Below are 15,851 nucleotides of genomic sequence, written 5' to 3'. Positions count from 1 at the left end.
ATGTCAACTAGCATGGCCCACAGCTAGCATGTCAACTAGCATGGCCCACAGCTAGCATGGCCCACAGCTAGCATGGCCCACAGCTAGCATGGCCCACAGCTAGCATGGCCCACAGCTAGCATGGCCCACAGCTTGCATGTCATTGCGCAAATAGCAATGCACCCCCCTGATGAAAAACATCCTCGTGGAAAAACTGAATAAGATACTGACCCTAAAACACATGCAGTATACGAGCATTCTGAAAAGGAAATAGCACTTTAAAAACTAACACTCAGTGTTTCCACTGGTGCGGATAACCTATCTCTGACAGAGCCCGCACACACACACACACACACACACACACACACACACACACACACACACACACACACACACACACACACACACACACACACACACACACACACACACACACACACACACACACACACACTTTGGTTCCATGGTTGCCATGGCGCCTAGTGGTAGCCTTGGTAGTTTACTCCTGTGAATTGATCTACAATTATTTGTTTTGTGCTTTTTATGTGCATTATTATTATTATTATTATTATTATTAATATCATCCTCAACTTTGTTATTTTTTAAAGCTAATCAAGTACTGAATACAAAAATCGAGTTCAACCGAAAATGTTAAACTAGACAAGACATACTTCTACTTCTCCAATCAAATAGCTAAATGTTTGGATGCAAATACCAGTGTCTTCACTTCTCTTCTCCTGGTCCGAAGGCTGGACCAAAGATGAAGAAATGTCAGCAACTTTCCTCCACTACACACATGGATTCTTCAGTTTAAAGATGTATTTTATTTTATTAAAAAACATGCGCAAGGAGCTCAAGTACAGCCTTATACAATACGGGATCCTCCAGAAAACATGCAGACAGCCACGAGACCTAGGGAAACTGATCAGAAGATTAAAGTCTATTGTGTGCACTCGCAGAGTTTGGACAATACAGATCACTTGCCAGTTCTGCGTGATGACCCTCAGGTAATTGTCAACCACTCCAAGCCAATACAGTTTATGCAGAGAGCAGTGGGCTAACCATAATGCAATGAATCTATTTCCACCATGATATGTCTCCGAACTATGGGGGACCGAGCCGTAGGCTCCCTTGCTCCTCGCATATGGAATGCTCTTTCTGACCATTTGAAAGTCGCTCCATCACTCAGAACTTTTAAAACGCTCCTTAAAACCCCCTATTTTTCATTGTCCAAATCTAAAATGTACTTCGCACCTAGCCCACTACTGCTGTTTTATCAGCCTTGATTCTAAATATATATACGTTGTTTTTATTGCAAAAAAATCCTTAGTAGATCTTTGAGATAAGTCTAATGAAAAGTGATATACAAATTAAAATGTATTATTATTATTATTAGAGAGAGTTATGCCAACTTTTAGAATTTTGAATATTGTTCTAATTCTAGAAATGCAGTTACATAGTATCGTTTAAATATTCCCTCATGTAATGTTAATGAGGCGCTAACATGGCTGCCATAGAATGTCGAAGCATCATGTAAATGCACCATAATGCAGATACTCTCTAAATACATGGCTCAGCCAAGCACCTGTCAAATCTGCACCTGGACAACTGCGGAACACTGAGATGGGCCCACATTAGTAACTCCGTGTCTAATACATTAACATATCTTTCTTTCACGCACATCAGATTAGACACACGCACAAAAAAATATATTGTTATTATTGTAAACCTTTGATTTGATTTATTCTCCAATAACACGAGCGGACGTGATCCCTGAGATCCAATAAGACCAGAGAAAACAGAATCGCGTCAGCATTCCACAATAACGGAGACTGGGGGTCCTCGATTCTTTGTCCTTTAAGCTATAGCCTCAATTTATCACAAACGACGGAACATTTTTTTAAGCGTATATATGAAACGCTGCGGGGAGTCATTTTATTACATTAATTGACAGCAACTGCCCATTTACAATACTACAGGTTGATCTAAAAACGTAGCTAGACTTTTGTTGACAATCGCATCTCAGTCTAGGCTATTATGACTTTGAAACTATACTTGAAAGCGCATCGGAATTCTTTACAAATTCGCCTCATTACAAAATCTGTTTTGGTCCTTTCTTTCTTCTGAAGTTTTTAAAGTTATTTTTTCAACCATAAACTCTCCAGAAAAAATATATATTTTTAAACATGAATTACCTTCTCTGTGTTTTGAACAGTTTCCCTGGTGACTGGAGTTTAGGTTTTGGGATATTTCAGGACGAGTTCGCCGATGACATATTCTCACGCCTCAAAAGCACCAGCAGCAAATACAGCGAAAACTTCCGCAGCGGTCACGTGATTGATTACATTTCAGAAGGAGCCCAGTCCTCTATTTAGCCAGTCCACTTTTCAACCATTAAAGTGTATGTGGGAGAGAACACACACACATCTTCTAGTAAAGCCTGATCATGAAACCAGTAACATTTTGTAGATGAAGCCTTGGCTAACAACTTATTTCTGGACATGCTAATGCTGGACATGTTGACACGTTCGTCTATCTCTAGGAAGTAGCAACATTGTTCTGGAAAATTCGGTCAGGTGCTTTGCAACAATAGAGCCATTCTGACAAATGATTGTTCCATTCTGCGTGGAAACATTGTGAAAGAATAACAGTGGACATTGTATCAACGTCCATATTTCTGGGATGGTGTGTAGTTTCGTTTTCAACCTCAGGAGGGTGACAAGTGACTGCTGTGGTGGAGAGGATAACTGTTCATGCATGGAATGAGAGCTTTTTGCCCTGAAAGTGGCTTATTTCATTTCCCCCACAAAGAAATTCAACGTGTTATGATTAGGCTACACAAAGAGATTGGATGCAGATTCTAATGTAACTTTATTGTCCTAGAGGAATCATATTCTAGGTAGGACAATGCTGCAGAAAATAGACTATACATTATAAAACTATGACACCTATTCCATTGGCTTGTACCTGTGTGGAAGTATAGGCATAGCCTATAGTGAAGAGATGGTGGCGAATGTAGGGGGTGGAGGAGAGGAGGGAAGGTAGGGGGTGGAGGGGAGGGTAGGGGGTGGAGGAGAGGAGGGGAAGGTAGGGGGTAGGGGGAGGGAAAGGAGGAGAGGAGGGGAAGGTAGGGGGTGGAGGAGAGGAGGGGAAGGTAGGGGTGGAGGAGAGGAAGGTAGGGGGTAGAGGAGAGGAGGGGAAGGTAGGGGGTGGAGGAGAGGAGGGTAAGGGGTAGGGGTGTAGGAGAGGAGGGGAGGGGAGGGGGGGAGGAGAGGAGGGGAGGGGAGGGTAGGGGGTGGAGGAGAGGAGGGGAAGGTAGGGGGTGGAGGAGAGGAGGGGAAGGTAGGGGGTGGAGGAGAGGAGAGAGGAAGACGGTGACTCATCGCTGGTCTAGTAGCCGTGGCGGGGTCAGTGTGGGGTGGCAGGGAGACAGGCCACCATGCACAGTGTGTATACTTTTTATCGCGCCAACCCCCGTATGTGCCCCTGCTCGCCACCCCCGGAGCAGAAGCTGACCCAGTGACCCGGAGATGTCTCAATGAGGACTATTGGCTGAGACATCAGACAACTACCATACCAGCTTCAATTCAGAGCTGGAGGATATACAAATTCTGAAGAGAGACAGAGCAGACGCTATATTTCTGCTTTACATACTGTATCTACAGACATATTTCTGCTTTACATACTGTATCTACAGGCATATTTCTGTCTCAATAGGACTACTGTGAGACATCTCCATACCAGGCATATTTCAGAGCAGGAGGATATACATACTGTATCAGACAGACATATTTCTGCTTTACATACTGTATCTCTACAGGCATATTTCTGCTTTACATACTGTATCTACAGACATATTTCTGCTTTACATACTGTATCTACAGGCATATTTCTGCTTTACATACTGTATCTCTACAGGCATATTTCTGCTATACATACTGTATCTACAGGCATATTTCTGCTTTACATACTGTATCTCTACAGGCATGTTTCTGTAATACATACTGTATCTCTACAGGCATATTTCTGCTATACATACTGTATCTCTACAGGCATGTTTCTGCTATACATACTGTATCTCTACAGGCATATTTCTGCTATACATACTGTATCTACAGGCATATTTCTGCTTTACATACTGTATCTCTACAGGCATATTTCTGCTATACATACTGTATCTCTACAGGCATATTTCTGCTATACATACTGTATCTACAGGCATATTTCTGCTATACATACTGTATCTCTACAGGCATATTTCTGCTATACATACTGTATCTACAGGCATATTTCTGCTATACATACTGTATCTCTACAGGCATGTTTCTGTAATACATACTGTATCTCTACAGGCATATTTCTGCTATACATACTGTATCTACAGGCATATTTCTGCTATACATACTGTATCTCTACAGGCATATTTCTGCTTTACATACTGTATCTCTACAGGCATGTTTCTGTAATACATACTGTATCTACAGGCATATTTCTGCTATACATACTGTATCTACAGGCATATTTCTGCTATACATACTGTATCTCTACAGGCATATTTCTGCTATACATACTGTATCTCTACAGGCCAGCTGACGAGTAAACCTATAACTAGGCCTTCCCTTACTCACTCATATCAGAACAGACCCTCTGCCTCCCTCTTCATGTGTGGTTGGCCCAGCAGTAGGAGGCTTGAAAGCATTGGCACTGAGGCAGTGGTAAAGAGTCACAATTTGGGTTCATTATATAAAGAATGTGGGGATGCAGTTGCCTGACGACTCATCCTGAATTTAATGACGCTGCTCTATCTATCGTTACCACAGGAGGTGGTAACCCTAACCCTAACCCTAACCCTAAACCCTAACCCTGGCACCTTGATATATTTGGCTCAAAATGATTTTGAATCGAAAATGCTAATTAGCATTAAAGTAGCCGTCATGCAAGACCACATATCCCAGAAAGCTCCTGCTCGTCGTCTCTTGCTGGTACCAGGTACATTTAAACAAATTTAGCCAATTTATTCATTACTACATTTAGCTAACATTAGATATTTAAATCGAAGCAGTCTCATCCAGATCATCATGACATTTGTATTTTTTTTTTATGATAGCCATATTTGAAGCTAATTAACATTTCATTTGTGGGTAAATACAGGCGAATATATTGATAAAAGTCACCTTGTCCTAGAGAGATTTACACAGCTATCAAAACGTCACGCCAGAGTGAGCCTACACAAAACACAGCTCTTATTTTAAGCGTTTCTAAAAATTCCCTATGGGAAAAATGAATGCTGGAAAAAACGATTGGAACCATTTCCCTGTTTGACTGCTAGGTTTTATGGTTATTATGACTCACACTGTGATAGTCTATGAAGAATATTATCCCTTCAGACAGCCATTTCCATGATAACAAAACTTCATTACTTTAGCGATAATGTGATTAATTGTAACCTTCCTGATTTTCCTGATCCACTCAACAACTGAACCATGTCTGTGTTTGAGAAATTGGGCCAACAAACAGAGGGAGCACTGCAGGAGAGGGCAAACTCACCAACAATTCATTTCCACAATTACGTCAGAGTTTTCACTCCCTCATTTTCTCTGGGTTTCTCCCCCCCCCTCCCCTCCCTGTCTAGCCCTGGTGCTAAGTTGAGCGGGGAGTTGCCATGCCAACCCAGAGTGGGGATCCCGGGTCCAAACTAGGCCACACAGCAGAAGCGGCATTAGACAGTGTGTAAGTGTGACAGATTCAGACCAGAACAATCTGTTAATCAAGTCAATCATTTGTCAGACCTCGTTTAACACACACACACACACACACACACTTTAAGAAAGACTCGGATCACAAATGAAATATGAAAACCTTTGTAGGAATCTGTATTTAAGATTGAACTCTACATACATTCATACTGTAGTGTTGAGGAAAAGAGAGTGGACCTGTGTGTGTGTGTGTGTGTGTGTGTGTGTGTGTGTGTGTGTGTGTGTGTGTGTGTGTGTGTGTGTGTGTGTGTGTGTGTGTGTGTGTGTGTGTGTGTGTGTGTGTGTGTGTGTGTGTGTGTGTGTGTGTGTGTGTGTGTGTGTGTGTGTGTGTGTGATCCAGAGACACATCATGTATAATGGGCAATAGAGGCAGTGATTCAGGACAAAGAGACAAACTGAAGAGGAAAGAGAAAGTGGGTGGTGTTAGTCACTGTTTCTGTCCTCTCCAATCTCACTGAGGTGTGTGTGGTGTTAGTCACTGTTTCTGTCCTCTCCAATATCACTGAGGTGTGTGTGGTGTTAGTCACTGTTTCTGTCCTCTCCGATCTCACTGAGGTGTGTGTGGTGTTAGTCACTGTTTCTGTCCTCTCCAATATCACTGAGGTGTGTGTGGTGTTAGTCACTGTTTCTGTCCTCTCCAATATCACTGAGGTGTGTGTGGTGTTAGTCACTGTTTCTGTCCTCTCCAATCTCACTGAGGTGTGTGTGGTGTTAGTCACTGTTTCTGTCCTCTCCAATCTCACTGAGGTGTGTGTGGTGTTAGTCACTGTTTCTGTCCTCTCCAATCTCACTGAGGTGTGTGTGGTGTTAGTCACTGTTTCTGTCCTCTCCAATATCACTGAGGTGTGTGTGGTGTTAGTCACTGTTTCTGTCCTCTCCAATCTCACTGAGGTGTGTGTGGTGTTAGTCACTGTCTCTGTCCTCTCCGATCTCACTGAGGTGTGTGTGTGGTGTTAGTCACTGTCTCTGTCCTCTCCGATCTCTCTGAGGTGTGTGTGGTGTTAGTCACTGTCTCTGTCCTCTCCGATCTCACTGAGGTGTGTGTGGTGTTAGTCACTCTCTCTGTCCTCTCTGATCTCTGAGGTGTGTGTTTGTGTCACTGTCTCTCTCCTCTCCGATCTCACTGAGGTGTGTGTGTGTGGTGTTAGTCACCGTCTCTGTCCCTCCGATCTCACTGAGGTGTGTGTGTGGTGTTAGTCACTTTCTCTGTCCTCTCCGATCTCACTGAGGTGTGTGTGTTAGTCACTTTCTCTGTCCTCTCCGATCTCACTGAGGTGTGTGTGTGGTGTTAGTCACTTTCTCTGTCCTCTCCGATCTCACTGAGGTGTGTGTGTGTGTTTGGTGTTAGTCACTATCTCTCTCCTCTCTGATCTCACTGAGGTGTGTGTGTGTGGTGTTAGTCACTGTCTCTGTCCTCTCCAACCTCACTGAGGTGTGTGTGTGGTGTTAGTCACTCTCTCTGTCCTCTCCGATCTCACTGAGGTGTGTGTGTGTGGTTTTAGTCACTGTCTCTGTCCTCTCCAATCTCACTGGTGTGTGTGTGTGGTGTCAGTCACTGTCTCTGTCCTCTCCAATCTCACTGAGGTGTGTGTGGTGTTAGTCACCATCTCTCTCCGATCTCACTGAGGTGTGTGTGTGTGTGGTGTTAGTCGCTATCTCTCTCCTCCCGTGTCTGCATCTCGCTGAGTGTACTCTCGTCAATGTTCTCCAGGCTGTCTGCGTGCTGGATGCTAAGCTCTGACAATGGGATTGTGGGTAGTGTAGTCTGCTCAGGGTAGAGCCAGGGCTTGAATCCCGGGTTGTGTCTCTGCTTCCACTCTCCGTACTTCAGACACGCCTTACTGATCTTCTTCATCGCCTGTGACACACACAAACAGAGAAAGAGAGACATACAGACAGGGAGATATGCATTTAGCCAGGGTTAGAGAGAATTGTCTGCTCCATAGAGAGAGTGAGAGTGAGTGAGTGAGTGAGTGAGTGAGTGAGTGAGTGAGTGAGTGAGTGAGTGAGTGAGTGAGTGAGTGAGTGAGTGAGTGAGTGAGTGAGTGAGTGAGAGAGAGACAGAGAGAGACAGAGAGAGACAGAGAGAGACAGAGACAGAGACAGAGACAGACAGAGAGAGAGAGAGAGAGAGAGAGAGAGAGAGAGAGAGAGAGAGACAGAGAGAGAGAGAGAGACAGAGACAGACAGAGAGAGAGAGAGATAGAGACAGAGAGAGAGACAGAGAGAGAGACAGAGAGACAGGTCTGCTCCATGTAGTAACCTAGTGATGGAGAGAATTTTCACCTAATCTAAACTTTCACCTAATCAAAAAATTAGCCCAGCAGGAGAAGCTCTCCCTTGAGAAAGATACCCCCACCCCGAGCGGGTCAGACCAGACCTCTTCATTACATAAACCCACTGAAGTCAACCTCCCAGCACAGAGTACTACTCCCTCATTGAAATGAGGGATACATTCACCCAGCTGGAGGTAAGGCAGGAGGGGCTGGATGAAGAAGGTGATTACACTCCAGTCAGCACAGACCCAGACAACAGTCCAGCACAACAACACTCTCTTAACCAGACCCAGAGAGCTGGAGGTGGAGAGAGACACATCTGCACTCTGGACTGTGGTGAGACAACCTCAGCATGATAAAAAGCATGAGCAGGAGAAGAACAGAGCACTAGAGGAGAGGATCAGACTGCTGGGGGAGAGAGTGAGGGGGATGGAGGAGAGGGTGAGGGGGATGGAGGAGAGGATCAGGCTGCTGGAGGAGAGGGTGAGGGGGATGGAGGAGAGGATCAGACTGCTGGGGGAGAGAGTGAGGGGGATGGAGGAGAGGGTGAGGGGGATGGAGGAGAGGATCAGACTGCTGGGGGAGAGGGGATGGAGGAGAGGGTGAGGGGGATGGAGGAGAGGGTGAGGGGGATGGAGGAGAGGGTGAGGGGGATGGAGGAGAGGATCAGGCTGCTGGAGGAGGAGGGGATGGAGGAGAGGATCAGACTGCTGGAGGAGAGGGTGAGGGGGATGGAGGAGGGGGTGAGGGGGATGGAGGAGAGGGGATGGAGGGGGGTGATGGATGGAGAGGGTGAGGGGGATGGAGGAGAGGATCAGACTGCTGGGGGAGAGAGTGGGGGGATGGAGGAGAGGGTGAGGGGGATGGAGGAGAGGATCAGACTGCTGGGGAGGGGAGGGGATGGAGGAGAGGGTGAGGGGGATGGAGGAGAGGGTGAGGGGGATGGAGGAGAGGGTGAGGGGGATGGAGGAGAGGATCAGGCTGCTGGAGGAGAGGGTGAGGGGATGGAGGAGAGGATCAGACTGCTGGGGGAGAGAGTGAGGGGATGGAGGAGAGGGTGAGGGGATGGAGGAGAGGGTGAGGGGGTGGAGGAGAGGGTGAGGGGGATGGAGGAGAGGATCAGGCTGCTGGAGGAGAGGGTGAGGGGGATGGAGGAGAGGATCAGACTGCTGGAGGAGAGGGCGAGGGGGTGGAGGAGAGGGTGAGGGGATGGAGGAGAGGGTGAGGGGGATGGAGGAGAGGGTGAGGGGGATGGAGGAGAGGGTGAGGGGGATGGAGGAGAGGGTGAGGGGGATGGAGGAGAGGGTGAGGGGGATGGAGGAGAGGGTGAGGGGGATGGAGGAGAGGGTGAGGGGGATGGAGGAGAGGGTGAGGGGGATGGAGGAGAGGGTGAGGGGGATGGAGGAGAGGGTGAGGGGGATGGAGGAGAGGGTGAGGGGGATGGAGGAGAGGATCAGACTGCTGGGGGAGAGAGTGAGGGGGATGGAGGAGAGGGTGAGGGGGATGGAGGAGAGGGTGAGGGGGATGGAGGAGAGGATCAGGCTGCTGGAGGAGAGGGTGAGGGGGATGGAGGAAAGGGTGAGGGGGATGGAGGAGAGGGTGAGGGGGATGGAGGAGAGGGTGAGGGGGATGGAGGAGGGGGTGAGGGGATGGAGGAGAGGGTGAGGGGGATGGAGGAGAGGGTGAGGGGGATGGAGGAGAGGGTGAGGGGGATGGAGGAGGGGGTGAGGGGGATGGAGGAGAGGGTGAGGGGGATGGAGGAGAGGGTGAGGGGGATGGAGGAGGGGGTGAGGGGGATGGAGGAGAGGGTGAGGGTGATGAAGGAGAGGGATCAGACTGCTGGGGGAGAGAGTGAGGGGGATGGAGGAGAGGGTGAGGGGGATGGAGGAGAGGGTGAGGGGGATGGAGGAGAGGGTGAGGGGGATGGAGGAGAGGGTGAGGGGGATGGAGGAGGGGGTGAGGGGGATGGAGGAGAGGGTGAGGGGGATGGAGGAGAGGGTGAGGGGGATGGAGGAGAGGATCAGACTGCTGGGGGAGAGAGTGAGGGGGATGGAGGAGAGGTTGAGGGGGATGGAGGAGAGGGTGAGGGGATGGAGGAGAGGGTGAGGGGGATGGAGGAGGGGGTGAGGGGGATGGAGGAGAGGGTGAGGGGGATGGAGGAGAGGATCAGACTGCTGGGGGAGAGAGTGAGGGGGATGGAGGAGGGTTGAGGGGGATGGAGGAGAGGTTGAGGGGGATGGAGGAGAGGGTGAGGGGGATGGAGGAGAGGGTGAGGGGGATGGAGGAGAGGGTGAGGGGGATGGAGGAGAGGGTGAGGGGGATGGAGGAGAGGGTGAGGGGGATGGAGGAGAGGATCAGGCTGCTGGAGGAGAGGGCGAGGAGAGGGTGAGGGGGATGGAGGAGAGGGTGAGGGGGATGGAGGAGAGGGTGAGGGGGATGGAGGAGAGGTTGAGGGGGATGGAGGAGAGGGTGAGGGGGATGGAGGAGAGGGTGAGGGGGATGGAGGAGAGGATCAGGCTGCTGGAGGAGAGGGTGAGGGGATGGAGGAGAGGGTGAGGGGGATGGAGGAGAGGGTGAGGGGGATGGAGGAGAGGATCAGGCTGCTGGAGGAGAGGGTGAGGGGGATGGAGGAGAGGGTGAGGGGGATGGAGGAGAGGTTGAGGGGGATGGAGGAGAGGGTGAGGAGGATGGAGGAGAGGGTGAGGGGGATGGAGGAGAGGTTGAGGGGGATGGAGGAGAGGTTGAGGGGGATGGAGGAGAGGGTGAGGGGGATGGAGGAGAGGTTGAGGGGGATGGAGGAGAGGGTGAGGGGGATGGAGGAGAGGGTGAGGGGGATGGAGGAGAGGGTGAGGGGATTGGAGGAGAGGGTGAGGGGGATGGAGGAGAGGATCAGGCTGCTGGAGGAGAGGGTGAGGGGGATGGAGGAGAGGGTGAGGGGGATGGCGTGTGACCCATTAGAGAGGTGGCCACCACCGCAGAGAAGCCAGCAGAACAGCCCACCACAGACCCTGACCATAGCGTCCACAACACAGCGGGACAGACAAATTAAGAAGCCCAAGACCATGGGATCCCACCCCCTCTGAGCACCTGCCCCCTGCCAGACACCCTGATAGCCATTCTGACAACCCCCACACCCCACTGAGGACCTGCCCCCTGCCAGCCACCCTGATAGCCATTCTGACAACCCCCACACCCACTGAGCACGTGCCCCCTGCCAGCCACCCTGATAGCCATCCTGACAACCCCTCACCCCCTCTGAGCACGTGCCCCCTGCCAGCCACCCTGATAGCCATCCTAACAACCCCCCACTGAAGACATTCACAAGACACAGATTTGACTCCTTATGGACTTAAACAAATATATACAAGAAAGAAAATCATCAATCATTTCCAGGCCCAGGGACATGTACTAGTCTGTGGCGACCTAAATGCCAGAACTGGACAAGAACCTGACACCCTCAGCACACAGGGGGACAAACACCTGCCTGGAGGTGACAGCATTCCCTCCCACATATGCCCCTCTAGACACAACTATGACAACATAACCCAAAAAAATGGGTCACAACTCCTGCAGCTCTGTCGCACGCTGGGTATGAACATAGTCAATGGTAGGCTTCGAGGGGACTCCTATGGTAGGTACACCTATAGCTCTGTCGCACGCTGGGTATGTACATAGTCAATGGTAGGCTTCGAGGGGACTCCTATGGTAGGTACACCTATAGCTCTGTCGCACGCTGGGTATGTACATAGTCAATGGTAGGCTTCGAGGGGACTCCTATGGTAGGTACACCTATAGCTCTGTCGCACGCTGGGTATGTACATAATCAATGGTAGGCTTCGAGGGGACTCCTATGGTAGGTACACCTATAGCTCTGTCGCACGCTGGGTATGTACATAGTCAATGGTAGGCTTCGAGGGGACTCTTATGGTAGGTACACCTATAGCTCTGTCGCACACTGGGTATGTACATAGTCAATGGTAGGCTTCGAGGGGACTCCTATGGTAGGTACACCTATAGCGCTGTTACATCCTGGGTATGTATATAGTCAATGGTAGGCTTTGAGGGGACTCCTATGGTAGGTACACCACGCCTATAGCTCATCTCTTGGCAGTAGTACTGTAGACTACTTTATCACTGACCTCAACCCAGAGTCTCTCAGAGCGTTCACAGTCAGCCCACTGACACCCCTATCAGACCACAGCAAAACCACAGTCTACTTGAACAGAGCAATACTCAATCATGAGGCATCAAAGACAAAGGAACTGAGTAACATTAAGAAATGCTATAGATGGAAGGAATGCAGTTTGGAAACCTACCAAAAAACAATTAGGGAACAACAAATCAAATCCCTTTCAGACAACTTCCTGGACAAAAGGTTTCACTATAATAGTGAAGGTGTAGAAAACCTAAACAGTATATTTGACCTCTCAGCTTCCTCATCAAATCTAAACAGTATATTTCACCTCTCAGCTTCCTCATCAAATCTAAACAGTATATTTGACCTCTCAGCTTCCCTGTCAAATCTAAACAGTATATTTGACCTCTCAGCTTCCCTGTCAAATCTAAAAATCTCAAATAGAAAACCGAAGAAAATGAACAACAATGACAAATGGTTTGATGAAGAATGCAAAAATCTAAGAAAGAAATTGAGAAACCTGTCCAACCAAAAACATAGAGACCCAGAAAACCTGAGTCTACGCCTTCACTATGGTGAATCACTAAAACAATACAGAAATACACTACGGAAAAAGAAGGAACAGCACGTCAGAAATCAGCTCAATGTAACTGAAGAATCCATAGAATCTAACCACTTCTGGGAAATTTGGAAAACACTTTACAAACAATAACAGGAATAATTATCTATCCAAAATTGAGATCTCTTTGACTCTATAACAAAGAACAAACAGCAAAAACATATACATGATCAAATACAGATCTTAGAATCAACTATTAAAGACAACCAGAACCCACTGGATTCTCCAATTACATTGAATGAGTTACAGGACAAAATAAAAACCCTCCAACCCAAAAAGGCCTGTGGTGTTGATGGTATCCTCAATGAAATGATCAAATATACAGACAACAAATTCCAATTGGCTATACTAAAACTCTTTAACATCATCCTTAGCTCTGGCATCTTCCCCAATATTTGGAACCAATGACTGATCACCCCAATCCACAATAGTGGAGACAAATTTGACCCCAATAACTACCGTGGGATATGGGTCAACCTTGGGAAAATCCTCTGCATTAACAGCAGACTTGAAGCAGAGCAGACTTGAATTGAGTTGTCTGCTCGTTATAGTAACCTAGTGATGGAGAGAGAGTTGTCTGCTCCATGTAGTAACCTAGTAATAGAGAGAGAGTTGTCTGCTCTATATAGTAACCTAGTGATGGAGAGAGAGTTGTCTGCTCGTTATAGTAACCTAGTGATGGAGAGAGAGTTGTCTGCTCTATATAGTAACCTAGTGATGGAGAGAGAGTTGTCTATCTGTTTGAGATCTAAGCATCTGGGGCTCTCCCTAATCGTTCCTCATTCCCTTGAGATCCCACTGGCTACTTCAACACGCACGCTTCTCGACCAGGGATCATACATTAAACATAGGTGTTCTCCCGTGTGTGCTGAGTCCTGCCAGACTCTGCTGAGTAAGAGGGTGATGCATGGACACAAACAGCCACTCACATATGTATCCTCCCCATCTCTCCCCTCTCTCCTTGCCTCAGCATTATAATGTGGTGATGGGAGTGTAATGCTGGGAAGTGTAGGCATAAGCAGACTGGAATATACTTACTTTGGGAGCCAGAAAGTGGGAAGACTTGTTTACAACCCACTTGGGTAGTGAACCTGGGTGAGGGAAGAAGAGAGAGAGAGATTTCGATGTCACACCATGGCATGTCATCCAGGGTCAAATAGCTCAAGGGTGATTTACAGATAATTAGTTGGCGAGATAATCAGAGTTTTAAGATCTTAACAGAGAAAAAGCAATACATTGAGAGAGGGAGAACGAGAGAGAGAGAATGAGAGAGAGAGAGAGAGAGAGAGAGATGGAGAACGAGAGAGAGAGTGATGGAGAACGAGAGAGAGAGAGAGAGAGAGAGAGAGAGTGGAGAACGAGAGAGAGAGATGATGGAGAACGAGAGAGAGAGAGATGGAGAACGAGAGAGAGAGAACAAGAACGAGAGAGAGTACGAGAGAGAGAGCTTCACACCCACCCAGACGAGGCCTCCCACCCCCCTGCCCCCCACCGCAGACCCACACCTGGAGGAGCCACAGCCCGGTAGGCAGAGTTACGCACAGGCTGTGAGAGGAGCAACTGGCCCAGCCCCCACCAACCAAATGAGTGTACATAGTCAATGGTAGGCTGAGAGGGGACTCTTTTGGTAGGTAAACCTACAGCTCATCCCTTGGCAGCAGCACTGTAGACTACTTTATCACTGACCTCAACCCAGAGTCTCTCAGAACCTTCACAGTCAGCCCACTAACACCTCTCTCAGAGCCTTCACAGTCAGCCCACTAACATCTCTCTCAGAGCCTTCACAGTCAGCCCACACCTAACACCAGCCCACTAACATCTCAGAGCCTTCACAGTCAGCCCACTAACATCTCTCTCAGAGCCTTCACAGTCAGCCCACTAACATCTCTCTCAGAGCCTTCACAGTCAGCCCACACCTAACACCAGCCCACTCTCAGAGCCTTCACAGTCAGCCCACTAACACCTCTCTCAGAGCCTTCAGTCAGTCAGAGCCCACAGTCAACAACACCTCTCTCAGAGCCTTCACAGTCAGCCCACTAACACCTCTCTCAGAGCCTTCACAGTCAGCCCACTAACACCTCTCTCAGACCACAGTAAAATCGCAGTGTATCTGAGAAGAGCAGAACCCAACCATGAAGCATCACGGCCCAATAAATGACATGGTACAAAACAGGTCTATAGATGGAGTGCAAACACTAGACATCTACCAAAAAGCCATTAGTAGCCCAAAAATGCAATCTCTCCTAGACAACTTTTTAGCCTTAACATTCTCCTTCAGCAATGAAGGTGTACATTTGGCTGTTTGGAACATAAACATCATATTTGACAAATTAGCGTCCTTGGCTAATTTAAAGAAACATAAGAGCAAACCAGAAATAACAGATAATGAAAAATGGTTTGATAATGATTGCAAAAATCTAAGAAAGTAATTGAGAAATATATCTAATCAAAAACACAGAGAACCAGACAACAAAAATATACGCCTTCAATATGGGGAAACAATACAAACACACCCTAAGAACAAAACAGGAACAGCACATTAGAAATCAGCTGGATGGAATTGAGGAATCTATAGAATCAAACCACTTCTGGGAGAATTGGAATAAATTAAACACACCTTATCATGAGGAATTGGCTCTATCCAAAATGGGGATCTGTGGAGAAATCCCTTTGCAAACCTCTACAGCAATATAACAAAGAGCCCAAAACAAAAAGATATTCAAGAAAAATGACAAATCCTTGAATCAGCAGTCAAAGACTATCAGAATCCTGTGGATACCCCAATTACAGCACTCTCCAACCCAAAAAGGCCTGTGGTGCTAATGGTATTTTAAATGAAAGATCAAATATACAGACCACAAATTGGCTATACTCAAACTCTTCAACATTATCCTCACTGCAGGTATTTTCCCCGATATTTGGAACCAGGGATCGATCCCACCAATCTATAAAAATGGAGACAAATTTGACCCAAATAATTACAGAGGAATTTGCAACAGATACTTGGGGAAAATTCTCTGCAGTATTATAAATAGCAGACTACATCATTTCCTTGATGAACACAACGTCCTGAGCAGAAGCCAGAT

General features: G+C 47.8%; 2 protein-coding genes across 2 annotated transcripts in view; both read right to left on the bottom strand.

Moving 5' to 3' along the window:
* Window positions 1-2,328, bottom strand: part of LOC124004955 (arf-GAP with Rho-GAP domain, ANK repeat and PH domain-containing protein 1-like) — a 122,674-nt gene extending 120,346 nt beyond the window's left edge. Inside the window, 1 exon segment of the mRNA XM_046313759.1 lies at window positions 2,175-2,328. The gene's annotated coding sequence lies outside the window, so the exon portion shown is untranslated.
* A 4,960-nt stretch (window positions 2,329-7,288) lies between these two features.
* Window positions 7,289-15,851, bottom strand: part of stard10 (StAR-related lipid transfer (START) domain containing 10) — a 29,166-nt gene continuing 20,603 nt past the window's right edge. Inside the window, exons 5-6 of the mRNA XM_046316375.1 lie at window positions 13,804-13,856; window positions 7,289-7,593 (exon numbers count right to left, since the gene is read on the bottom strand). Coding sequence (XP_046172331.1) covers window positions 7,381-7,593; window positions 13,804-13,856 — 266 coding nt within the window. The 3' untranslated portion in view covers window positions 7,289-7,380. The remainder of the gene's footprint in view (window positions 7,594-13,803; window positions 13,857-15,851) is intronic.

Source organism: Oncorhynchus gorbuscha, linkage group LG19 (assembly GCF_021184085.1).
Source record: "Oncorhynchus gorbuscha isolate QuinsamMale2020 ecotype Even-year linkage group LG19, OgorEven_v1.0, whole genome shotgun sequence".
Classification (NCBI taxonomy): domain Eukaryota; kingdom Metazoa; phylum Chordata; class Actinopteri; order Salmoniformes; family Salmonidae; genus Oncorhynchus; species Oncorhynchus gorbuscha.
The sequence above is the reverse complement of the archived record's forward strand: the minus strand, read 5'-3'. Positions and strand labels throughout refer to the sequence as shown.